The 27,849-nt window shown below is 34.8% G+C and overlaps 1 protein-coding gene across 8 annotated transcripts; it reads right to left on the minus strand.

The window, feature by feature from the left end:
• Window positions 1-27,849, minus strand: LOC149083732 (far upstream element-binding protein 1-like). 8 transcript variants are annotated; one of them, XM_089234206.1, is made up of 18 exons: window positions 27,683-27,849; window positions 21,537-21,633; window positions 19,164-19,202; window positions 19,017-19,050; window positions 18,831-18,889; window positions 16,796-16,925; window positions 12,331-12,490; window positions 7,258-7,356; window positions 7,103-7,150; window positions 5,908-5,940; window positions 5,115-5,321; window positions 4,397-4,747; window positions 3,485-3,564; window positions 3,279-3,394; window positions 2,425-2,547; window positions 998-1,146; window positions 578-852; window positions 1-474 (listed from the first exon to the last, which is right to left on the minus strand). In XM_089234206.1, exons 1-18 carry the CDS (start codon window positions 27,791-27,793, stop codon window positions 471-473), a joined length of 2,115 nt encoding a protein of 704 aa, XP_089090332.1. In that variant the 5' UTR covers window positions 27,794-27,849; the 3' UTR covers window positions 1-470. The 8 variants fall into 8 exon arrangements, with proteins under 8 accessions (XP_089090332.1, XP_089090333.1, XP_089090334.1 ...); XM_089234207.1 differs by lacking the exon at window positions 27,683-27,849 and adding an exon at window positions 27,064-27,536; XM_089234208.1 differs by lacking the exon at window positions 2,425-2,547.

A 27,849-nucleotide genomic window follows, 5' to 3' on the forward strand; every position in this document is an offset into this window, starting at 1 on the left:
AACTTTCTAAAATGGCTCTTTAATAACTGAACAGGTCAGAAGTATACAATGTAACTGATGAGCAACATAAAAAAATCAAGACAAATTTACCATACTCAATTACAAAATGTCTCAACAAAGTTCTTTCAAGATAACACATCAAAAAAAGAATCTCGCACTCACAGCAGCAGCTCAAATGTATCAAAGAAATGAATTGACAGGAATGTTCTATGATGACATAACTACAGCCGCGGGTATGATGACACACGCACTCCCTCCCATTAACAAAATAAGTTCAGAGATTGAAGAGAAAAAAAAAGTTCAAGAAACTTTTTCATCTTCCTATACACATTATTCTTAGTCCTCGGTAACACAACCTTCGGAACATTTCACAGAAAGATATGACGATGAGACAAGACAGCAGGCAGGAAGAGAAATGAATACTTCTTACAGATGTTTCAATGAAAGACTAAAACATGGTCTTCCCGAGCTTACCTGAAAAACAATTAGAAATGGATATAAGTGATAGCATTAAGACATTAAGCTGGTTGTTAATGCTTGTTCACATTTTTGCCCTTACAAACCAAAAGAATCTTACTGCTGTGCTGGAGCAGCAAACGGTTGTTGGTTTCCATAAGGACCATAATTATATCCTGGGTACCCTCCACCATATGGAACCTGTCCGGGAGCAGGTTGTTGTCCTGGCTGCTGGTACACACCGGGGTAAGCCCCTCCCGCACCTGATGGTGCAGGAGTGCCAGCCGGAGTTATAGACTGAGGTGGAGCTCCAGGCTGTGGTGCACCTGGGCCACCGACAGGAGCAGGTGCACCCATTGCAGGAGCAGTAGCAGGCGATGCAGCTGGCTGACCAGTCTGGAAATCAAAATAGAATGTTAGGAATCAAAACTAATCTGCAAAAAATAGAAAAATCAGAATGAAACAAAAATATTGCTTTCATAAAAATACGACCATTTTAAAACTAGCGATTGACAAACCACACAAGTGGCAGAAAACTTACCTGATTGCTTCTAGCTTGCTGTTCTATCATTTCAGCCTCTCTGTACATTCCTAAAGAACGATAATATTCTGCCCACGCGGCACTGTAATCTGGTTGACCACCTGGAGTGGTAGCGTTTGGTGCTGCTGTTGGTGCTCCAGAAGGACCACCTATTAAAAGACATCATTCCAAGATAAACACTTTGTATTAGCAACATAGCAATGCAGTGTAAAACCCATGAAAAAAATATTGTGGATATCATGAAACTAGAGAAATGTATGTAGAAAACATAGCAAGATCCAGTTCATTCAAAAGGGGAGGGGGGAATTCCAGTTCCAACCCAATAGCAAGGTTTTGGACAATACAGCAAAAACCATGGCATTTTTTACCTGTTTAAAACCTTCTCACTCGAATCCAGCATTAAAAATGAAGAAAAAAAATTTATAACCTAATAAAATAAGAGTTGTTTTACCTAACTCTGCCCAGATGATAAAATAAAGGACTTAACAAATTGCAAAAACATCTTGGCCCCAGAAAAATTTAGGTACGAAACATCTTTCGATGAAAAACAAGATAAATTTCCCCCCTTCACTTTTCCACCCGTGATATAAATTCAGAATTTTTTTGCCTTCAAATTCCAATTTAAGAACACTAAATTTCAGGCACCAATACTAATTTCTTAGCAACCATATGATTGATTTGTCAGCCAACCCCAGCAAAACGTTATAAGCACCAGTTGGTTGGACTCGCAGGGATATCATTAAATGGTGAGACTTTTTTGAAACACCCACTTTCAAAAAGAATCCAGGTTTGACAGATAACCTGGGTCCCAGGTAAATTAGAGCACAGTGGCATCTACTGGACTACTATTGTAAAATGCTCTTCATGTCCAGTAAACACAATGTAAAACTAAGTATATGTCAGATGCCAATAAATTAATCATTGTGAAGAAATACATACAATGTATTTGGATTGTGTTTTTACATTAATGTTGCGACTACTATCGGTGAAGTTCCCCCATGCGTTTTTTTCTTCTGTACATTTTTTATTATTCTGTTCTATATACTTATATTGTGTTTCAATGTATTTTATATGTAATTCTAGAGTAAACTGTACAGCCAAGAGTTTAAATTAATCAAATTAGTGTTTAGCACACGAAACACAGCTTTTCATTTCGGATGCAGAAATTTAACCAAGATTTATTGTCCAGTGCAATCCTTGCCTTGCACCCATCCTAAAAAAAAAAAACTTATTAAAAATATAACATAACGAAAGAAATCAAAAATGTGATGGGTAATACTCAAGTTTAAAAAAAAAAATCATTGCAAAAAAAATTCTTTTCTTTACACCTGGGTCCGATTTAACACAAATCGTAAAATTTTCTTCAGCACACACAAAACAATGTAATTCAGCATGCAATGTAAGCTGTATATAGCTTTTTTCCTTACCCGCTGCTGTAGGCTGGGGTTGTGTAGGTTGCATCTGGCCAGGTTGTGCCTGGGTTGGTTGACCATATATCTGGGCATAATAAGCTGCCCATGCTGCAGCATTGGGATCTACAGCAACCTTGGCTGTTGGGACAATAGCAGGATAACAAAAAGAAAAAAAGAAAAGAAAAAGCAAAGTTGAAAAATAATTGCAAATTATTTAAAAAATCAAAATTGGCAACAGAAACTATTTAAGGGGTATAACGAGGTCAATTAATGGGTACCTAATGATTCAAATGAGCAAAACAATAATCCCTGGTAGTGTAAAACAAATTCGAACAACAAAGTAAAACTAGCATGCACACAAAATAACTTTAAATACCGAAGAATGAATTCAGAATTTGAAATTTCTGCTTTGAGCTTAAAAAAACCAAAATAATCTCTCGTATTCCTATGCATGTACTGCTTACCTTTCACCTAGATTGAACTTCATAAATATAGTGGGTTTAGAAAAATAATGTACTGACAAAGAAAAATGCAACACTTGCAAAAAATATTTGTTTCTAACTTGCGAAGGGGGAAACAATCCAGTTAACATGCAACTTATCGATGGCCTAGTACAAAAGCTTTGTAAGTCAGTTTGCTTTAATTTTTTTAAGAGAAGCAAAAAAACAAGCAAACTATTGTAACTGTTGGTATGAACCACTAGGCTTTCAATTTTAGCAATACACGGCACTAAGTTCATTAGTAATATGCCTTGTCGGGTTGATGTGAAACCAGATTTTCAAAAATTATGATACAAGGTTTTACACTAGGCAATTTCGGTATCAATCAAAATCTTTTAAAACAATACATTTGTCTGAAAAATCACTTACTTGGATCATTTGCTGCAACAGCAACACCGGCGGACGCTGGCTGATTAGGCCATTGCTGGTATGGATTTCCCCAACTCGGAGCACCATATGGTTGACCTGGTCCTCCTGGCTGTTGGCTAAGGTGTAATACATGTGTTAGAAAAAATATAGCACGTTTGAAACCTCAACTTAAATTAAGACAATTAAAAAGCTATATAATTACTTACAACTGTTGAGGATACTGTGGTTGGAACTGATTGGGAGGTCCGCCTTGGGGTGGTCCACCGGGAGGCCCACCTTGAGGAGGCTGAAATTTTATAACACTTATAGGATCAAATTATTTTTTTAAAAAAAACGAACCACAAAAATTAGAAAAACATTATATCAGTGCTATAATGATATGACTTAAATGGAATTACACAAAGTACAGACGATTGGATACCAAAGCAAAGATAATTGGAAAGAAAAGCCAGATTCCTCTGTGGGGAACACATGCCAGGAAAGTGAAATCGGTGGTTCGTTTTCCCAGAGGAATGTGATTTTTCTTTCCAATTATCCTCGCTTGATATCCAGTTATCTGTACTTCGTAACACTGGTATCTGATGAACCCAGCTTTCGGCTGGCCTTCATAATCACCACCACACGCCACATGACTGCTACAATAGACTTTTTAATTGTCAAAAAATTTCAATTTTTAAAAATCTATAAATAATTTTCAAATTATGCCAATACAATAAAAATATTTAATTATACATGCTTGAACAATATATCATTTAGGATACTATAATTTTGACTTGCAAGGGTTTGCCCGAGTTTAGGAGATGCTATGTGCTTGTTCCAATTTTTCACATAACCTGTCAGTAATGCTAACATGTCATCTGAATTAATCAAAAAAGGTATCTATTCCAAATTATGAAGATCGCATAATTTTTATTCTATGTTCATTGTTCTAAATGAATATCAAATGTTACTTACAAAGCACTCCTAGAAAACAGATCAACGGTGAAAATTCATGAGATGAAAACTACAGGTCCATTGAATTTATATTTAAACAAACTAAAATCAATTTAATATCAGAAAAAAAGACAATGAAGAAAAAATTCAAAGAAAAAAAATGTTCTTGAAGAAAAATGACTTACCATTCCGATTCTCTCACTGATCAATTGTTTTGCGTGCTCAATTTGTTGTGGAGATCCTCGTATTAAGAATAACTTCTCGTGAGGATTTGGTTGAGCACCCCTGGATATTTCTACATGAGCTCCTGACTGCTGATTTATGGCACGGACTGTCTCACCACCCTTGCCGATCACGAGGCCACACTTGTTAGCTGGAACGGGAAACTGGATCTCTGTTGCGGGTCCTTCAGAGGGTCCTCTCATGCGTGGTCCGCCAGGGCCAAAGCCACGACCCATGCCGGGTCCTCCCATTCCACGGCCTCTTCCTCGTCCGCCACCTCTGCCTCCACCTCTAGGTTCACCTCCGCCTTCCATCTGTTGATCATGAACCTACATCAGAAATGTTTCACACAATGCCCTAAGTGGACACCATACCCAATAAAAGGATTCTTCCTTTATTTAAACCTAAGCCCTATTATAACTCAATTTAATGTATCCAGTCCCAATAAACTATTATTCACAATTAGAACCAAATTAAAATATAAAAAGATTCTTTAACTGTATAATAAAATTTGAAAATAAAACCCTAACTATACATAAATATTTTAAAGCAATGTGCTCAAGAAGAGGTATGAATCTTATAAGATATAGTTACGTGTCCAACTTAATTTTTGTAAAAATGCTTTGGGATCACACAAATTAACAAATGAATTTTAAAATGGGAAGCAGCTTTATATCATACCAAGACACTTTGTATCAACTCTTGTATCATGGAAGCCGCCTTTTGCACTTGTTCAGGGTGTCCAGTTATCTGGCACAGTTTATCGCCAGGAATATCTTCCTTGCCTTGGATAAACTGGACTCTTGCTCCAGTATCATTCTGAATTCTTTTGATCATTTCTCCACTTTTTCCTATCACAACACCGACAGCTTGACGCGGGACCATGAGCTAGAAAGTTCATATATGAAGTAGTTAATTACCTAAAAGATCCATTTTTTTTTCAAGTGTTCTCCCCCAGAATCTTTTAGGCTGATTTTAAAAGCTTTCATTCATACCCAATACTCAATTATAATCCCATCTTTTTCGAAAAATTCTGGAGAAAGAACACCAACTTAACAAGCAAAAACATAAATTACAAAATTTTGTGCAATTACAGAAGAGATTTCCGTCATTGCCAAAATAAAATACTGAAATTGTTAAGGGCAAATAAAGGGAGAGGTGCCTTCGCCGATACATGCAGTTCTATCATTTTTTAAATTACGTATAAAAAGACCCTTCTCCCCTACTATTTCATCCAATAAAACTAGTAATTTTTTTGTGCGAGAAGCAATTTTCAAAAGAAATTCCTTTCTGATCTGCACATGCCTCTAGCATCACAAGCATATTCGGCATTGCGAAGACTTCTAAATACGTTATAATTACATATTTTAGTTACATGGATCGATTCCATAAGATTTGAGAAATCTCTAATGCAATTTTGATTATCTCCTTATTTTTGTTATTTAAAAAATGTTATCAGAAAAGTTAAACTTGCCTCTTCTTGAGCACCAGCTCCATTTGCAAAACGCTAGATGAGAAAAAAATATACTAATAAGCAAAAGAAAACCTGGTGTTGGTGTCAATAAAATACAAATAGGAAAGAACGAAATCATAAATACCCATTTCATTAATTTCTATCATAATTCAAAATTTCAATAATCTGTCTAGACTTAGGTTGAAAGTTTTGAACAAAGAACGAGTTGCATAAGAAACTTAAAAATAGACCAGGTTAATCTTTAAATCTAATTACACCAAAAATTTAAAACTAGGAAAAAAAAAAATGAAATTAATTCTAAAGCTAAAAAAATAAATTCATATTTGCCATAAAAATAAAATATATATAAAATAATATATATGAAATATATGGTGTCCAGGTAATACAAATACTTCATAAAATATAGGAATATTGGTTTATAGTTTCATTATAACATCTAAAATGTGCACATGAACCAGGGCTTGATAAATAGAAAAAATTTAAGGGCACTAGGCCATATTTATTGGAAGAAACTGTCCAAAATGTTTCATCAACTGCCAACCTTGGAGAATTAGATTTCAGATGTATTTTTGTGAAGAATTTGGATCTAAGATTAAAAAAAAAATTAAATAAGGATCCGCTCCCGAAAAACATCACATCGCTATCTGGCGTGACGTCGCAGACGACTGCCTAACAATGGGTATTTAATTACCAGAGATCTGTACATGCAGAAATCAAGAAAAATCTCCATTTTACCCCAAGTGAGAACTCCAGGAATAAGTTGAGTTAAAAAATTCCTGGGAAGGAGTTATTTCCAGGGGGGGAAGAGAGAGAAGAGGGACAAACTTTCCCCATATAAAAATTCTTGAAACAACTTTTTTCAAATAAGGATTCAGTAAAAAATTTAGGGGAAGTTTTCTGAGAACCTGAACCTTTTCAAGTCTTCCAGATTAAAAACAAAAATCCACCTTTCTGAACAACCAAATATTCAGTTATCAATATCGTTTTAAAATTACTATGGTAACTTGAAATTTATCAAACCCTAGTTTTTATAATAAACAGTGGATTACATTAAATGACACTTCAATTTTTTTCATAAATGATTGATTTTTTAACAAAATCCATACTGCCTTCTTAGTTTTTGAAACTATAATTGAAATATAAACATGAATGTTGTACAACAGAAGGCAATAATACTATACATATAATCACATACCTCCAAATCCTTTTGCGCAAGCAAATCTATGACCATTTGCTTTGCAAACTGGAAAAAAAGACAAGAGCCATTAATATTCATTTTAATATAATACACAATTTTTTTCACTATTCTGTCAATTTTTTTACAAATTTACATAACAGATTTTATCTTACCTCAACTTTTTGTGGATCACCAGAAATACGCAGAGGTTTCTCGTGTAATGTTTGCTGAGGACCATCTTGGATGAGGACCATTTTCACGCCACCTTTTTCCTATAAATTATCAGTCATACTTATAGTTTTAAAACTAATTTTGTATTCAAAAGAGTTAATATTTATGGGTCGTCAGATTGATATAACAAGTCCACTGGTGATAATGAAGTTATAGTGCTCTCATAATCTGCCTTATATTTTGTCATCATAATGAATCAAGTTCAACAATAATCATTGAGCACAAACAATATTCAAATGAAAATGTGGGAAATTGATTTGAAAATAAAACATGGTCGTCAAATGCAAAGCTTGGCAATACAGCATGCATGTGCTATAATTGTTTAAATCAGCACATTAATAAAAAAGGTGAGTGGTTGCACATTAAAGTTCAGCCCTCTTCTGGATAATCCAGATCAGCAAAAGCCATTTTCATTAAACATCAAATCGGTAGTCAAAGAAAATGTAACTGAAGATGACCAATGATTAAAAAGATTTAATTACAGCTAGACAGGGTTTAAGCTAGATAAAAAATTCCTTTAGCAAAAAAGTGAAAATACAAGGAAAAGCTTTAGCAAAATGTTGCAATGCTAATGATTCATGGTTGGATGTCCTTTCGTTTCATATCTTCTGTAAGCCCAAGTAGCTACCACTTCTTTAGTGTTTTGCAAAAAATTAGACTAGCTTAAACCCTGCAGCCAGACCTCATCATTTCATTTATTACGTTGGATTTTAAAAGATCTTCATCCGCATAATTAACAGTCAATAGATCAGACTGCACACTCAAAAAAGAAGCAGGACTAAAAGTAATAGCCTTAGACAGCATAATTTTTTTTAAAGCACAATTTCAAAATCCTGTAAGACCGATTTAAGCCAAAGCAAATTGACAGAAATGACTTGGTTACAATTACAAAAACAATTTTTGGCCAAAAAAAAACAGTGCACCCACAGATAATTCTTTTCTGTTCTCACAATACAGATTAATTTTTTTTTTTGTCTTCCACAATTCAGCTGGTCAACTCTAACAATGCATAACAAATTATGAAGGCATGTAAAGTTTTTAAAAACACTCCTTCAAGACCACTTTCAGGGAAACAGTGCAAAATGTGTAAATTACAAGTTCCAATGTAAATAAGTCAAGGTGAACTGGATGGTTTTACTGTGTTGCGGGGGTGGGAGTCAATTTCAGAAAAGATTTTGAGCAGATATTTATAAATTAGAGCAACAAAATCAACTCTTACACAATATTTTCATTTACCCCCCCCCCACTCCTTTTAAGTAAAAGAAAACTACGGTCAGGGCAGTCATTTCAACTTTTTCAGGGGACGGAAGATCATGTATCATTTTTGTCGCACCAGCCATTTTTTGCACACGAGGACTAATTAGACCGGGACCTACAATTTATTGTTGATTCCGAATGGCAGGCTTGTTTTTTATACTCATGGAGGGGTTAGCGCACCAACCCCTCGATGGGGGCCTCCCCGCAGTAGCAATTTTTTCTACGGTCATGTCACAGTTTGTTATACCCGTCTCAGGAAAGTTTTTGCCAAGGACGAACCGGGTATTGAACTCGTGACACCTCTGGGGGGGGGGGGGGCCTCTCAATATGTATAAGGGGTGATCAAATGAAAAGGTACGAAACGACACGGTGGGTACAAATGTAGACTTTATTCAAAATATACACCATAGGCCTGAGCACAGCGATCCCACTGATGAACAAGCTGCAGGATTCCTTGTTCCCAGAATTCCTGTGGCCGTGACGAGACCCAGTCCTTCACAGCGTCATTGAGTACGTCGTCCGAGTTGAAGCGCTTCCCTTTCAGGTGTTTCTTCAGTGGACCAAACACATGGAAATCGCAAGGCGACGTGTCCGGACTGTAGGGCGGATGGTCCAACGGCTCCCACTTGAACTTGGCCAGTTCCATGTGTGTGACTTTGGAGACGTGTGGAAGCGCGTTATCATGGAGCAGAACCACACCCTTCTTGAGCAGCCCCGGTCTTTTGTTCTTGATGGACCTGCGTAGGCGTCGGAGTGTCTCACAGTACACAGAGTTAATGGTTTTTTTATGCTCGAGGAATTCCACAAGTAGCGGACCTTGAACATCGAAAAAGACTGAGCAACACCTTGCCTGCTGACGGCACGGCTTTGAACTTTTTAGGGGGAGGTGACGACGCATGCTTCCACTGCATGCTGTCCCGCTTTGTCTCTGGCTCGTAGTGATGGCACCAGGTCTCATCACCTGTGACGATCCGCTCCATGAAAGCGGGGCCTTCCTGATACCGAAACAGATGTTACAGTGCTAGCCCCATACGCAGTTCCTTTTGCTGGTCGGTGAGCTGCTTTGGAACCCAAGCGGCACACACCTTCCGATATCGCAACCTGTCGTGAACAATTGTCCACACGGTTCCATAGCTGACATCCACCTTCATGCCGATCACTTCTCACTAGGTCGTCCACCTTGTCGATGAGATCGCTCGTGACGACAGTGTTTGCCTGGCCATCACCCACACTCTCACGGCCTGCACGAAAACGGGCACTCCATTTTCTGACAGACTTGTCAGACACATCTTTCCCCGTAAACTGTCACCATCCGGTTTCTCACCTTCCGCTGTCAGAAATCGGATAACACCTCGCTGCTCCTCAATCGTCAAATTTTGCAACACGAACGCCATCTTATCCTCATACGGACTGCCGCATCATTTGGACGCCGCTTTTGATAAGAGCCTCTGCTCTCTCCTGTGCACGCGGGTGCCCGCGCATGCTCCGATCCCAGTCAGAGACTCCAATCGCATCCCGAGATGTCTCGCTACATTCTCCCACGACGGAATATGTAATATTTAACTGTTACGTTTTTACGTCGTTTCGTACCTTTTCATTTGATCACCCCTTGTATATCATTTCTAACGTATTTTTCCAAGTCGGGGGAACAAGATATCCCCTCTCTCACCCCCCCCCCCAAATGACTGGTCCCTGCAGGCTTGTTTTTTGTTTTTGGTCTCGCAAGATTTCAACACCTTGTTTAAAAAAAAGTGTCAAGATTTTTCATACCAGTCTATTTAAGATTACACTTTTTACTTACTGAGGGAACTAGTTGCTGTCTGGAACAGCAGCAGTTTAAAAATGAGACATTCTCTTTTTATATTTTAAATTTTCTATTTTTAAATTTTTAATTTTTTTATAATCTGAAAGAAATTGTTGCAAAACGAGAGAATTTATGAAGATCCAACGTGTTTGGAAATTTAATGCTCGTTATTCAGCAAAGTTTCTGAATTAGCATTCACAATTTGACGAACATGAGCTTTCACTCCCAGAATGAAACTTTATCATGAAACATCAGGATTTGACACAATGACGATTGACTATAGTAATTCCTGCTGCTACCAGTATCTTTTTTATTACACAGAAACCGACTCACATTTGCGCTTTAAAGCTGAAAGACCATTGCAAACCATCTTCAATTGCATAATCACTGATATTATAAGGGTTTCGCAATGGAAAGCCAGACGAGGGGCCGCAGTTATACCAATCCGATTTTCGGGGACAATGTCGAGCACAAGGACTTGAAAAGATGGCAAATATTCCTGGCAATTTCGCAAACTTTTCTGGACTTCCGGTAACTCTTTCCCAGATGTATTATCCATTCAACATGCTTGTTGCAGTTTAAAAAGAATCTCTTGGTGCTTACAAAGCTTGAAAAGCATACATGGTTAGTCCACAAGTTTTTCCCAACACAGTACTTTACAGTGTAATCAAACTACTTTCCGACAGACATATTTTTCGACGCCATGAGATAAGACTATAGGAGGGTGTTAAAAAGTACAGAGTAAAACACTCTACTCAAAAGAATTGTTTCGCAGCAAGCAGGAACCAAAATTTTTTGGCACTCTTTTCGAAATTCCAGGCATACTGAAACAAAATTCGATATTTTTGTTGCTATTTGGTTGAATCCCTGATGTACTGTAGGTCCATCTGTACATTCATAGTGCTCTCATAATCTGCCTTATTTTTTTGTCATCAAGATAAATCAAGCTAAACAATAATCACTGAGCACTATGTTACATGGTCAACTGAAAATTTTGGTGCACTATTATAGGATTAACGCCTCAAATCGAATATACCTTTTCATTACATATGCTGTTGTAGTAGCCCAGAAGAATTTGAAGATGATTCCAGAAGAATTTTTGTTGAATTAGAGATGTAAGGTGAGGTGAAGAGCCCCAAAGCAGAATGTGCCAAAATCTGACGTGCTTCGCAGAACAATTTGGAAGAATTTTAAGAAAAAGTGCAAAAAAAATTACACGTATGGGGATTTTTACCGCAGAACATTTCCAGTCAGCTGAGGGCTCGCTGCAGAACAGTGCTAAACATTCTGCTTTGGGGGGTTTCTTGCAACTAATGAAACTTTTTTACTAATTTTATTTATATTATGAAATATTTTTCATTGCCTGAAACATAAAAAAAAATTTGACAATCCCCCCCCCCCCAAGGGCAACTTTTAATTCGAGAATATTTCTCTTGGTCATAAGATTTTAAAAGTTTGATTAGAGATTTTAGAAACTTTATTTTATTTTAAAAATTGAGATTAAAACCTTAAATTTTCAGAAATAAAATTTAAAGCAAAGCATAATAGTTAAAAGGTGATTGATAAAAGAAGCAATTCCTATACAATCACTTTCATTCTAAGATACAGAATTTAAGTGCATGTACATTGAAGAAAACAGTTCTGTATCACTCAAAATAAATTTATTGCTTAATTAAATTTGAGCAAATTAGGAAAAAAGCAGTTAGGTGATAAGAAAGTATGCATTCTTAATGATTAACAAGATTTGTTATTAAGCAGTCAGTGAATTTCAATTAAAAACGTTTGATTCAAATCCTACCCACCTCCGAGATACTATTTTTTCTAGTTATTAAAATCAATTTCCAATAAATTAGTGGAGAAGCATGAATGATAAAGCTGACCTGCTTATATTTGAAATAGATCTGTAGTTTAATACTTAAATTCCAGATTGAAAATTTTCAAAAAAATAAAATACCTGCAAATTCTTGATATTTTCACCACCTTTTCCAATCAGCAGTCCAACTTTTGGACCTGGAATCATCATTTCAGCAGTGAACTGCCCATCATGTCCAGCATCTGGAGGGAAAGGACTATTTGCCTTTGCTATGATCTGTGTTATCATGACTTTCACTCGCCTGAAAATATTGAAAAAAAAAGATCAGAAAAAATAATTCTGCCACAAGAACTTGGTGTATAGAAAACCCTTTTTTACCTACTGTGTCCAAATACCCTTTCCTTTTATCTAAATGAATTAAGGGAACTGTTGCCAAGATTTCTTTACTAGCAAGTGGTTCGTATGAAAATATACCACACGACAACCCCCCAACAAAGTTTACCACTAGCAAAGCATGAATAAATCTTATAGCGCAACTTCCCATCCACTCCCCACTGCATATTAAAGTACATTAAAAAGTTTGTCCTAGGCACAAATTCACACACAGTAAGATACTTGAAACCAATTCCACAAAATTTAATATTGAGAAAACTGCGGTTAAGAACAAGCCGACTTGTTGGATAATTGAATGAATAAAAACTTGAAAGACTAAAAATATTAAAACATAAAACAAAAATTTCCCCAACCCAGATTAAAAATTCCCATTAAAATTATGTGTCCATAAAATGAAAAGATGGAGAAGAATAGCAAAAGCAGAAAGATTTGCAAAATGACACTATACAGATTGGAAAATAAATTTTCCATTTGCTGTTACTCAGATTTTTCATTCATCAAATTAAACATGGGAAGGGTTTTTTTTTTTCAAGTTCAGAATAATTGAGGTCAAAAAAATTATGCAATTTTTAAAGCTTTCTTATGCAACTAGGTCAAGGACCCTAGATAATGCATTAGAATAAGCAACATCATTTTTATTATAAATTCCATATTGCTCCATAAGCAACACATGCAAATAATATAAAGCAATAACGATTATTCAAAAAGAATGAAACACAAAGTGTGGGGAATATCATTTATAGAATAAGCAATGTATTTAAAGGTTTGCATTTAAACAACTATATAGATAAAACATGACAAAAAAATTATCAAGAAATTTATAAATTTTACCAGAATATTTTTCACACAATTTATTCATATACAATATAAATTACAAGCATAAAAAAAATGTTATTCAATGAGAAATTTATAAAGGTTATTTTTAGAAAGGGAAAATCAGAAAAGCCACATCCAAAGATGAATGTCGTATAAGACATAACCTTGATCCCACACACACCGACTCCCTGCAACTCAAGAAATAACTGAAATAAAGACTGTCACCAGCAAAAAGATTATTTTCTTAACCGAATCTAATTGCATCCACATTAAACAAACTTAGAGGGGATCCATGCACATCAACAACACATAGATCAATCCCAAATAATAACCATTCAAAAAAACTTTTATACAAGAAAGGATAAACAACGAGATAAAATTCAACAGCCATGGAGCAATATAGGAATGAATTTACAGCACCGAATCTAGGGTCCCTGACAATGGTGGGGCATTTTGTTTCTGGTGAGCATGTTCTTACCTGACACCATTGTCCAAACAAATTTTTGCAGCCTCCAATAAACCTCACCCTGTTTAAGATAATTAAGGTCCCTGTTAAATACTTTGTTCATGACACATTACACAGCTCTGGCATATTTAGATTTTTTGTATATATAGTATATGCATATACGCTTTAAGAGATTAAATATTAATTATAGAAATCTTGAAAACGTGTTTGCTATCAATACACAATTCTTTTTTTAAATCACAAGTTATGCTTTGAATTATAAAAGATTACAAATTGAATATGCACTTTAAATTCTAACTTTTTAAAAATCACAATTTATGCAATTCAAAAATCAAACTGAATATATCGAGGTTATCTAATAATTAACTGGCACTGAAATCAGTCACTAGCACATTACAAGTAATGCATATCAAAGAATATTTGTCCGAAGTGCAATAAAGCTCGAAATATTTGTATCTAATGCTTTGAAACAAAGATGTGAATTCAAATACAGATATAATAAACTTCAATTTGCAAGTCAACTGAGATTTAAGTAATCAATTTAAGAATTAAAGTGGGTAGGCAAAAGCAAATGTACATGTATTGCGAGTATTGAGATGGTTAATAATTAATATGCCCAGTTAAATAAAAAAAATTTAAGTACGATTAAAAATTTACGGACACTCAAATTCATACAATATGAAAAGACTGCTGGAAAAAGCCAGTTTACGAAAGAGCTTATTTTATAGTAATGAAATAAAATTACATGCATTCAAGTTGTGGAATATAGCCTTCATTTGATCCAATAAATTTTAGATACAAAATAAAATCAGACTGAGAAACGAAGATAGACAATTGAAATATCCATTAAAATTTAAAAGAGATCTTACCATAAAAAAACTGCATCAAAAGAATTAAACTCTAATCGAAAAAGGTATAAACACATTTGAAATTTCTAGACTTCACAAGTTATCTTTATTTTAATTATATAAATACGATTTTCTGCCCCATGTGAAATTCATTTATATTTAGAACTGGAATGACAGATCATCTATACAATTTAACATGGTAAAAAAAATAAGCCTAATAAAATTTATGGCATAGTGATATTTTAAATACCCAACAATTGCAAGATTTTTCTTTTGAATTAATAAGGGGAAAAACTTTTAATAATTTAACTACATTTCAATGGAGAATTTAAAACAAAATATATTGCGCACACATTTAAAGCACAGATTTCTTTCACTGGGAAAACAATTCAATGCAAGTATTTTGGTTCACCCAAGCAATACTGATAAAATATGTAAATTCTCCACTGACAAAACATACAAGAATAAGAAACCTATAGCACAAAAGCTAAATGCATACACCCAAGAAATACATACAACACCGATGTAACAAGGAAAGATAAGGTTATGATTCAAGTACGATTTCAACAACACTATGTTCAATGTACTATAGAACTGATCATATGCAAAGAAAACGATTCTATCCCACAGCATTTAGAAAAATAAAATCTCATGTTACTCTCATTGAATTACTATATCAACAGTTTATATGTGCAATATATAATGGTATATTTTAATCTTAAACCCAAAAAACACCACACACTGTATGTAGTTTTAATGGCCTGCTTCGTGACACGGGATCAGGCAATGCTCAACCAAAGCCTATCCTGGGAATCCATTTGACATGGAGACAATGACTGTGTTGCGAAGTGTTTCCTTTGAAGGAAAAGAAAAAAAAGCAGTTGATAACGATATCAGCAAAAATTATAAGTAATACTCCGCAGACAATTTCCTATCTGCATTTAGAAAATAAAGACGCTCAAGGATTTAGAGGATGCTCTTCAAAATTCTTTCATATTTAAATATATGTAGAAAATAGCATGTAAAAATATGTATCAACCCAGCATAAAAATATTGCCCCCAAAAATAACCCATTTTCATATAATGCATTTCCCTCAATTTTATTCATGGTCTAATACGTATTTCTGTAAAGAGATAAATGTCCTTTACAAATTATCAAAATGAACTGATGAAAAAAAAAAAATGTTTCAAGCACATAACATATGGAACATTGACATAAGATCAAAGTGAACATTTTAAAATCCAAAATCTCTAGCAATACAGGTATTCCTAACTTTACATATTTTTTCTAATATTAGACGTATCTAATGCATTACACATTTCTTTGACAAGTATGACTTAAACTTATATTATAAATGAGGTTTACGTAAAGTGTTACTGAGTATAATCCGTAAAGGCTAGAAATACCTGTATTGCAACTTAAAATTCTCACAGTGCACTAGTGTTTAATATTGCAATGAGAAATCAAGAAATTGAATATGTGCACGAAATAAAACATTTAAATGAAAATAAAAATATTATTGTAATTAGTTTTAATACAGGTTTTTAAATATTTGATTATTTTACATCAAAAATCACTACCCTCCATAAAATTTTTTACTCTGTACTACACCCCCCTGCCCACACTCCTGAGGATAAACCCAGGATGGAAATAATCGATTATATACATATTTTCTATTACATCATATTAGACAAAGGGAAGAAAAAGACTCCAAATGACCTGCTTTCTCATTAAAATATAAACTTAAGAATGATGATGGTTAATCTGATAATCTAAGACAATCATGTGACAACCAAATGCCAAAATAGACTCAAGGGGACTAAATATCTAGGTATTGCCAGAAAAAAATTTAAAGCATGATATTCGGCAAGACCCTGTAAATGCTCATCAGACAGTTAATATATGCTGCTCATATTCAATAACAAATTCACTTAATGAAGATATTCTCTTTAAAACATGGAAAATTAAAATAATCAGTCAATTAATTATAAATCAGAATGATTAATTACTAATAGAATATATAAATGACAAAGAACTAAAATCAAATTCCAGTAAACATTCAACCTGTAACAGACAACTTACTGAACAGAATCCCGACTTCCTGTCAGAGTACAAGGTCTGTCTGGAGATCCACCACTGTCTGGTGCTAATTGTATTTTACAGCCAGTCTCTGCTTGTAACCTGAGAATCTGTTCACCTCCTTTGCCAATAACTAAAAACAGAATAAAGTAATTAATTGCTAATATGATTTTTCTAACAATTTATAACAATCAAAAAGTTGATATTAAAGTAATTTTCTAAAAGATCCAAGATAGTGTTTCCAAAAGTGGGCAATAACAGGAAATATTGTCAAAAAACTTTTTAATAACAAAAGTTTCGAAAATTGCTCTAAGATATCTCAAACAGCAAAATATAGAATATTCTGAAATGCAGTCAAGCCTTGGGAGACAAAAATATGACCTTAAACGGAGTGAGCAGTGGCAATGCCGATTCCCATATCTCTGCCAATACATTCTTGTCAAAAAACATGGTTCATACTCAAGTAAAAAAAATTCAAGGACTATTCAAGCACTTTTCCAAGCAAAATATTAAAATTCAAGGACATTTATATCGCCGTTGATGTTGATTAATAGTTTGTAAATTTCCATTCATTCACAGATGTAATGGGTTTAGGTAAAAAAATAAACACAGAATTCAAGGCTTTATACAAAAAAAAATAATTCCCACTTTTTAAAATCAGAGGAACGCTAATGCCGTATTGTAATGCACTGAAAGTACTCGGTGCAGTTTATGTAACTAAGTGTTAAAATCAATTATATTTTTCCCATGTACAAAATCTAGAAATGGAATGTGGAGAAAAAACTGCTTCAAATTTATATTTACCCCAAAGATCTATACCTTTTTTAAATCACGAACTTTACCACAGATGAGCAATATACATATCAGGATATTTATTTCAATATCACTGAAATGATGATTTTGATTTAAATCAATGATTTAAAAAGAAACCAGCAGTTTTAATAAAGCCTATCATAAATATTTGAGATATTTCCTGGAAAAGCTTATAAATTACTGTAGTAATTTGGATTATTGTTCTCATTGAAAATAAGAATATTCCACTATTTGCTGTGTGAAACAGCAACACTTCAAATGGGCTAACATTTTTCCAGAAGTTTTCAATATTTTTATACTAGATATTTTTTTTTCTTCATGAAACATCGGGATTTTAAGCATTGGCGATCAATTACAGTAACTTCTGCTTCCAGCAACGACTTTTTTTTTTGAAAATGGAAACCGGCTCACATTTGCACTTTAAAGCTGACAGACTATTGCAAACCATCTTCAGCTGCACGATAACAGATATTATCAGGATTTCGCGATGGAAAGCAAGATAAAGGGCCAATAGTTTAAATACAGTGGAATAAAATGGCCTCTTCTCTGAATGAACCGCTTTGCGATACTTTACGGATTATCAATATTTATGTTATCAGAATTTCCCTTTTCCCGTCAAAATTTCTCTATTACCATTTCTTAAATCTATCCCTTTTCACGATCAGATAACAATCCTGACGAATTTCCAGGTTTTAAAACAAAAATGAGCCATTTTTGTTTCAGACTTTTTTAATAACCCCCCCCCCCCCGACTTTTGTAGGTTGACCCGTAGGAACCCTAATGTATATTTCTGGTAAATGTCGAACAAATGTCCTGCAAAGACAAATCTTGAAGATTTGAAAAAGTAGTTCTTTTTTCTTCCATGGGATCCTACAACTGCTGTTTGATTTTGAAATTCAAACTTAGTCTGATTTTTCAAAAACATTGACAGAGTAGATGTATATTTTAATGTCATTATTTTTATTTAATCGAAAATTGTTTCCTTTCGGGACCACTCATTATAAACAGAACATTTTTTTTAAGTTCTGTACCGTAATTTTCAGAAACATTTTTGTTGAATTTGTTATAGCGGATTTTATTTCGTAACATGAATTCTCAATACATTCTTATGTAAACCTATTTAAAAACAAAATTTCCGTTACGAGATTTTCACTACAACAGTATATTAAAAATAGGATTCTACCGTCAATAAACAAATCACAAGTTTAGGTCCAGAAACACTTACTTAACCCAACCATCTTGTCTGGTACTTTATATTCTTCAATAACAAAATCAGCCCCATTTCTGAAATTTAAAATATAAATATTAAAATCACTCCCAGATAATAACCTTAAATAAAATTAGAATTACATAATTTAATATTCAATATTAACCACACAGTGAAATGTTTCAAATCAAAATATCAACTCACCTTTGTATAGAGGTCACCTGAGTCGATCCATATGCTAGAAATAAAATATGAACATTTGAAAAACTTAAGTATATACAAAGAAAAAACCAAATAAAAAAACCAAAGAAAAAACCAAATAAAAAACCCTAATTATTCGTAATTACTCACGATCGTTTGTTGCCATCTTCTTGATTTCAGGAGATCCATCTATAAGTAAATGAGAAAGAGCATAATTACAAACTTGGAATTGAATAAAACATCAAGGACACCATTACACATGGCCTCAGCTCTCATACCATTATAAAAAGGGATCTATGACAGTTCGGCATAATAATTGCGTTTTATAAATAAAAATCCTCTTCCCATTTTGTCCAGAGTTAAGATTGACATACTTTCAAAATGCTTTGAAATGATTTTAGAAATAATGCGTGGCTAGAATTTCTTGACAAATATATCGTTATGAGAAAGGTATATTATCATAAAAAGTAATTACGCTCGCAGCTGAAAATTGACATTCCTCGTAGCAATTGATCCGATGTTCGATTTTCGTAATGTACAACTATTTAAAAAAAAAATCTCAGTGTCTATAGCTCTTTTACGATGCTTAGTACTTCCTTGACGGCAGATTAACAGAAATTAAATTATGCTCAAGGAAATACTACGCGTTGTAAAAGAACTATGAACATAGTTGAAAATTACGAAAATCTAACATCCGATGAATTTCTACAAGGAATAGTATAATTTTCAGCTGCAAGCATAACTTTGTGATATTTCATGGCAACGATGTAGTTGTGTCAAAAAAATTCTAACCACTATATTTTCAAAATCATTTCAAAGCATTTTGAAAGTATACCAGTACCAAGTCTGGAAAAAATTGGAAGGGAATTTGTCTCGTGCCAAATTGTAACAACAATGAACTATCCCGACACATTATAAAGAGCACTTTAATATTTAAGATGTTTTCCAGATTCATAAGTTTGACAAGCACATTTGACACGACGCATTTTGTGGTTATTCCCTTTGAAAGGACCTACTTTTGAGTTGGATATCCATGAAATAACATTGATTTCAACTTTCTCAAGCATGAAACTTAATATCTTCGTATTGTTCTGATTATTGAACTGTTTAGGTTGTTTTAAAATTAATTATTGGTCCGTAAAATACATCGAAGAAATTCCACAGCTTCAATTAAGTATTTTTTGAAGCAGAAACAGGCACATGGATAAATCGAAATACTTAGCAACCCTTTAAAAAAAGGAAAACCGTTCATTTCTATGTTTCTTTGAATCTAGATTTCTTTTTTTCATGATTCGCACTGGAAGTTGCTATATTGGCCAACTTAGACAGTTTGCATGTCCCTCAAAAGGAAAAATGAGATCACGTGATCCAAAAAACCTCATTGAAGAAAACAAGGTAAGCGCCGGGTATTATATAACTAGTCATATATAATTTATAATTCTAATTTTAAATTAAAGACAAGTTTTAAAAAAGGTTTTGCTTATAAAATAAATACCTTATTGTAGTTAAATATTCCATGGCTGCCAACTTTGATTTTCTACAATTTTTATTGATGAAAATTAGAAATTTATTTCGTACGAATTTCTCAAAAATAAAATTTTAGACTTTCCATGGCCACAACTGGGTCTCCAATGAGTGATACTCCAGGTGCTTGACCAGAGTAGGGCTTTAATCCCATTCTTTAACCTCTTTCAACATCACAATGGAAATGACAATTGTTGAAAAATCCAATGAAAGAAAAATCCTGCAAAATCTGGGGGGGGGGGGGGGGTCCCCCCTAGGAAATCTCAAACATAATTGAATTCAGATCATTCAACATGTAAAAAGGTGTTCTGTACCCATAGGCAGGAAAAAAAACAAGAGGATAAAATGTTTTTCAAAAGATAGAAAATTTAAGAGCTGACATTAGCTTTGTTTTCAACAATAGAAAAGGAGGGTCTCTCCACTTTAGATCCCTTTAGCTATCTACTCAAAGGACAGATTGATCCTTGGGAACCATTGTTTTCCAGTATGTAAAATCCCACCCTTCAACTGATAAGACATCTCTCAGTAGGGAAGCTGGAGGAAAATGCAGATAAGGAATTTTTTCCTCTTCATGGGGGATTTGAAAAATAATCTTCCATGGAAAAAAAATAAGGTAAATCACTTGAATGTAGATTTATCCTTTGATTTTTTTCCCCTTTAGATTCTCCTGGACTTGACAAATATTTAATGTTTTCGGACCATTTTTCCAGGATGAATTCCCTGACTTTTCAGGTCACTGGGAACTGTCATTCATTACACTTCACTCATTATACGTTGAGAAAAAAAAATTGTAGTTTAAAAAACTTGCAGATAGCAGCACTACCCAGAAACAAGTTACAAGGAAGGCTCACCTTACGTACACACATTCCAACATGTACCAATTCATTAGAAATTCAACAGGAATATGGACGAGGTGCATGCCTGGTTTAATAATAATTAACAGCAGAGAATCTGAAATATAAAATAGAAGATTTTACAATAGTAACTTGATTTACTGACCTGCCACACCATTCATAGCGTCTTCCAATGGTCTCTTCACACCACCCACAGCTACACTACCACTATCACTCCCTGTAGAATGAATTTTCGCTGCAAGCTAGGAAAAAAAATAGAAAAAAAAAAATTCATGAACAGATACATCATAACTAGTCACTAGTTCTTTTGACCAGATATGCAATGGAATCTATCAGGTTTTTTGTCAATTTTCAACATGACAAGCATCAAAAGCAGGTTTAAACTGTCAAACCTAAATGAATGTTTTTGATAATGTTTTGAAGGCAATTAGATATAACATGAAAAACTTACTTTTTGTATATTACAACATAGCTGCCAACTTATGAAAATTCGGGAGATTTTCGCGCAAACCCGTATTTTATGCTAAAACCACTCCCTAATAAATACAATAGGGATTTTTCCAAATAAAATAAAGATTTTCCAAACATAAAAGTTAAAGCGTAGGGAATAAAATCCCTACTCAAAAACTGAAGTCAAATTAAAATATGGATTTTACATACATGGAAGTTAAACCCTTGGGAATAAAATTCCTACGCAAAAAACAAGTGAAATCTGAGGCCAAAACTTCAATGATGTAAAAATAAATATTGTGTTCAATCAGAAACGCTGTGAACAAACATTCTGCGTGAATGACCCCAAAATCATCGGAAGATGAAGGAAAACAGTCAATTTTTAAAGAACACCGACTTTTTGTGACACTTGCTTGATGTTTTTTTTTCACTTCACGACTGATGATGGCAGTCTTTCCATGACCGATGTTTATGTCCGTAACACAACTTGTACAAAAAGGAAAAGTCTGCCCTCTTCTGGAACATTTGATGAAAGGGAATTCATCGGAATAAGTATCTTTAAAATTGATTAAATATGTTTTTGCTTATCATTATTCATGCTTTGTTATATCGCACGTACGTAACTTCAACAAAAGAAATTTTGACCATATGCGCGCCACTATAATCTTCAATTATTATCCAGGACTATTGGCTGCTAAGTCATTTCCCTGCACGATAAGACAAACAACTTTCTTGTTACCATCCGAGGGTTTGTAAAACTTCTTTAAAAAGGGAATTTCCCCATTTACGACGTGTGACGTCATTTCGAAAAGGAAGGGGGGAAAAAAAAAAAAAAAAAAAAAAAAAAAGGCTTCATGCCCCACAAGAAATTCCTTAGGGATTGTTTTCATAAGCAGGGATTTTTTTTAATGAAGTAGGGAATATTTAGGGACAATTAGGGATTTATGATTTTCATAAAAATTTGGGAGATTTAAGAACTTTTCGGGAGATCGAGCAATGAAGCTAAAACTCGGGAGACTTGGCAGCTATGTTACAATGTTTTATTTTTAAACATTTACTGCAATAATTAAAACAATATTAATTATAATTTCAAATTTTGAATTTTTCAAAACATAAGAGTCTGGAACAAAATACAATACAATACAACAGGCAAATTGCCCAACGAGGTGGCTGACTTAAGAACATCATGGATAACCGAGCCCTTTTTTGGAGTCCCTACCTACTACTGCTACACCACACATGCACCCCCCCCCCGCGGAACCCCCCAACGAATCGGTACATGCGGGAATGTACGTGTAGTGAAACCTGGCGTGAAGTTTTTTTTTGTTTCTCTATAATACTTGTTATGTGTAGTGCTGCCATCTGCCATCAGTTTTTCTAACTATGAGTGAAGTGTTATGATTGAATGGCTTATCGTTGTAGGACTGTTGCTCTGTGGCGAGACTTTAACGGGGAGATCGGCTCGCATTTGCGCCTTGAAGTTGGGAACCACAGAAAACCAACTTCAGCCGACCACCACTGTGGGGTTCGAACCCGGATCTGCGCATCGCGAGTCCGTCACTATAACCACTCGACCACCACAGCGGCAATAGTTTTGTTATTTATTTTATCTAAGCTACTGATTACCTGTGTTAAATTTGCTAAGTGGAATTTGCTGCTTATTCAAAATATGTATGACAGGGGCATCACCAAGTTAGGTTTTAGACTTCAGAAACTAAATTATAAATCAGTATTAAAGCAGTAAAAAAACTTATTGTCAACGTCGTCAAATAGTCTTTTAACCCGATACATATTCTAAATAAAAAAAAACATTGATTTTAAATCACTTTAACTCTAATGCCCAGATCGTCCGAAGTCGGCCGAGTAGGTTAATGCCCATAACCGCCTCAAGTCGGCCCAGCTAGGGGGTATGGGTATGTTTTGGTGGGGTTTTGTCACAAACGGGGACGTAGATGAAAGCTCTTGTCAGAGGCGGGAACGGAAAAGATAACTGCAATGCCCTATCAATGGGATTTTAAAAGCTGATGTACTAGAATGTTTCTTGAGAATGTAAAATGCATTGAGTACCCTTAGTCCAGAGATAATACTGTGAGGAAAGAAATGTTTTCAGTATAGACAAATTATCTCCCGAAAATCCATTGAAATGAAGGGGTGAACGTCAATGCAAAGGGTGGCATGAATAGAAACTCACGGAGAAAGGGTGGGGAGAGGGAAAGTGGCCGAAATTTGGACGAGTCCACTTCGAACACAAAAAACTTGGTATTTTCACGACCCTCCCAGGTTTCCTATCTGGGCGTTAAAGAGTTAAGGTTGTAATCTAAAGGTTTCTAAAATCTTCATAACCAAACTTTTAAACAAAGGTTTTTAACAACTGGCTGTTGCGAAGATATATTTCGGAAATAAAATTAAACTGCCCCTGCGGGCAATCGAAGCCACATCCTTTCCCTTTCCGAGTAAACGCCCTATACCACTATACTACAGAGACACAGAATCTCTCAATCTTTCATTGGAGCTTGTGTACACTGAAAAGGACCATACATGGACGGGGCCGGACCAGACTCAGGCCAAGCTCACAACTGTTGACGCTGCCACCAGATGACGACTTATACAAGGATGACGTCACTCTCCGTTACCATACGAAGGTTTTAACAACTGGCTGTTGCAAAGATATATTTTGGAAAGAGAATTCAACTGCCTCTGCGGGAAATCGAACCCACATCCTTTCACTTTAAGGTGTTCACCCGGAAAGAGTATTGTTACCCGGAATTAACCAGAAGGAGCACTTTTGGCAAAACCTAATGCTGAAGAGTCACATGCCATTATGCCTGAAAAGAAAAGTGTTTGACCAGTGTGTGCTACCCAATTGGAGATAAAAAAATCTTTCATAAAACTTGAAAAATACAACCAATAGGCGGATCAGATAAGTTCGCTGAAATGTAATATGCTTATTGGTTAAATTTTATACAATAATTTTTTATCAAACTTTTATAATGTAATACCGGACTAAGGAAAAAGCTGGCTTTAGAACTCAGGGTTAGGTTTTTACCAGTTAAAACTAGGTATTTACTGGTAAAAGCCTGGTAAATATAATTAGCCTTCACTGATTTTTTCATTGACGATTATTAATATAGAGTAAGCTTTCAATTTACCAAGATTATTTACATAATTTTTAATATTTTATACATGCATACAGTTGGATCTCTAGTTCATCACCATAGAAGAGAATAAACTAATTTCAAATTTCTAACAATGATAATTCTAGTGGTTTTATCCATCTTCTACTGATATATGGCAATGTAGCAGAAATATTTTTAAAAGTTAGTGTTATGTATGTCTCGTTGGGTTTTGACCGGTAAAATTCTGGTTAATACTACCACACTGTTCATCGACCAATAAGGCAAGACATGACAAATCAAGGCAAAAAATACAAGCCCTAAACCAAATATAACTTCCAACTTCTGAAAATGAAAATTGGGGAGATTTTCACAAAGACCAGTATTTTATACTAAAACCACTCCCTAATAAATACATTAGATTTTTCTAAATAAAACAGGGATTTTTCACACATATTTTGTGATTTTTGTAAAAATTCCGGAGATTTAAGAACATTTCGGGAGGTCGAGAGATGAAGCTAAAATTCGGGGAGACTTGGTAGCTATGAAATATTTCATGAGCCAATGTATGAGTTTACATAGGGACATTTTTAAATAACCTGTAATTCATTTACAACGAAATTTCGTTATAACGCATAAGTGATTTCTATGGTCTCAGAGTTCATTATAATGGGATTCGACTGTACCACCAAGAACCCATAAGATTACTTTTCAAAAGACTCATGAATGAATATTTTGACCAGAATTTATATCTTTCACTTTTTACTGTTATTCATATCGGCATCTGATAATACAATCTTTATGCCAAGATAATTTATAATATGAATAAATGAGTATATATAGGTTATCTCAACACCAGGTTTTTAAAACTTCCAGGAGGGGATAGGGTGCACCCAGACTACTCTAAATCGCATGTAGTGCGGGTTTTGAAATTATTTCCTGATGCGTCAGATGGCGATATACTGGAGCTGCGGTTCTGGGCATTTAATGCACTGGCCTGCTTGATCGCCGGATCAATCATGCCATGATTACTTCCGGAGTCCCCAGACTGGAGGAATATCAATGGTGACACCCTTGTATACAGCACTGAGGAATTTTGCTGTCTATTACACAGTAGCCTGATATCTTTCAGAATGTTCTAAATTCAAATCGCATCTGATATCAGACTCTCACCACAACTCGTGAATGACACTTTGACCCGCCTTTTTCTTGATGCACATCTATTATTAAAACAAGTGTTCACTTACGCTATGTCCTTTCAACTTCACTAGTGTTTTCTGTGTGCCTTATTGCGTCAAGAAAACATTTCCAACCATGCACTGCTGTATGATTCCAAGTCATCTAGACGTACCCTACCCTCCAAGTTTGTAAACCTGGCGCCTAGACACCCTGTACAGGTAATTTAATTAGGCATGCTAGTAAGAATACAATTTGTTTTTGGTGTTTGCATAACAGTGGTTTAAAATTACACATTTTGTTCAGAAAATGAGCAAGTTGATTTTTAAAATAACAAACAGCAATTTCTCTGGGGGAGGTAAAAACCATGGAGAGAACATGTTTTCACCATGCAGGTTGGTAAAAAACCATTAACGGGGAATACTGTGCCAACCCTATTAGAATCAACATTGGATTAACAGAAAATTCTCAATATAGACACCACTCGTTATAACGACCTTAATCATTCCAGAGAAAACAAATGTTATATTAAAATGAAAACAAAGGGCAGTCCAGGCATCACAGTGATGAAAATATTGGCACCTTAAATTCTGTTTAATCAAGTGAACAAAAGTGTATTCGCGCAGGCAAATTATTTTTTTCCCGAAGTCTCAAGCCCTGGGATAGTCAATATAATAAAACATGGGTCGTTGTAATGGAATGGTCGCGATAAAGAATGTAAAACGATTTTCATTGTTTTTAATACTGAAAAAACATTTCGAGGATAACCGTTATGAATAGAATCGAGTTTAACACGCAATTATCGCAATGTGAAATCACACCACCGTCGTACACACGAGATAATCGTTCGTAAACCGAGGCAAGTGTACAAATTACTATTAAGCTGAAATAAAATCATCAATATCCTTCGCGCGTAGTATTTACATTACATACCTCTGGAGTAGCCACTGGTTGTCCTGACATAATGCGAAGAAATATTCACTTCAGACTTCAATATCCTGGACGATTTGTATTTAATCTCAAGCAAAAGTTATAATCGAAAAAAAAAGTAATCGAAATAAACGAAAACGACGGAGAAGCTGAACTAAAAAATAAAATCTAGCTACGCTAGCAACAACTAGTTGATAATAAGTCCACACTATTCGCCATTTTCATCGTTACGGAAAAGATGGCGGCCAGATCCTCCAAACACAAAGAAAAGGTTTGAAAACGGCGATTATAACTCTCCCGATCTTCTGGATGAGGAAAAACAAGGCGATCGCGATGGGTAATTATGCTATAATTGCATGAATAAACAGGTAAGGGTATAATTCTAATGTTCCGTTTCAATAATTGAAGCTCTACTTCAGAGCAGCTGCTGCATTCACCGCCACATGGAACACCCCACGTCTTTATATAACGTATATACAGGGTTAGGACGTGCAGGGGTAGGGTGGGATGGAGGAGGAGAAAAAGGCAACCATGCCCCGGAAAAAGCAATCGCAGTATAAAAAAAAAAAAAATAAAATACAAATGCGGGAGAGGAAAATAATCGAAAATATGTGGCGATTACCTGTCGTGCTCTCTGTACAGCATCCGCAAAAGCAGAGTTTGATTCGCTTCCACCTGAACTACTATTATTATTAGTCTTTTGAGCTGAAGCAACACCACTGGAATCCGACATAGTGCAGGACTACAAAATGGCGAACCTTATCCGCTTTTTACATAGCAGTCCTTTCT

This window comes from Pholcus phalangioides, unplaced genomic scaffold, assembly GCF_987345545.1.
Source record: "Pholcus phalangioides strain wild (caught in Gottingen) unplaced genomic scaffold, Ppha-v1.0 ptg000008l_1, whole genome shotgun sequence".
Lineage (NCBI taxonomy): Eukaryota > Metazoa > Arthropoda > Arachnida > Araneae > Pholcidae > Pholcus > Pholcus phalangioides.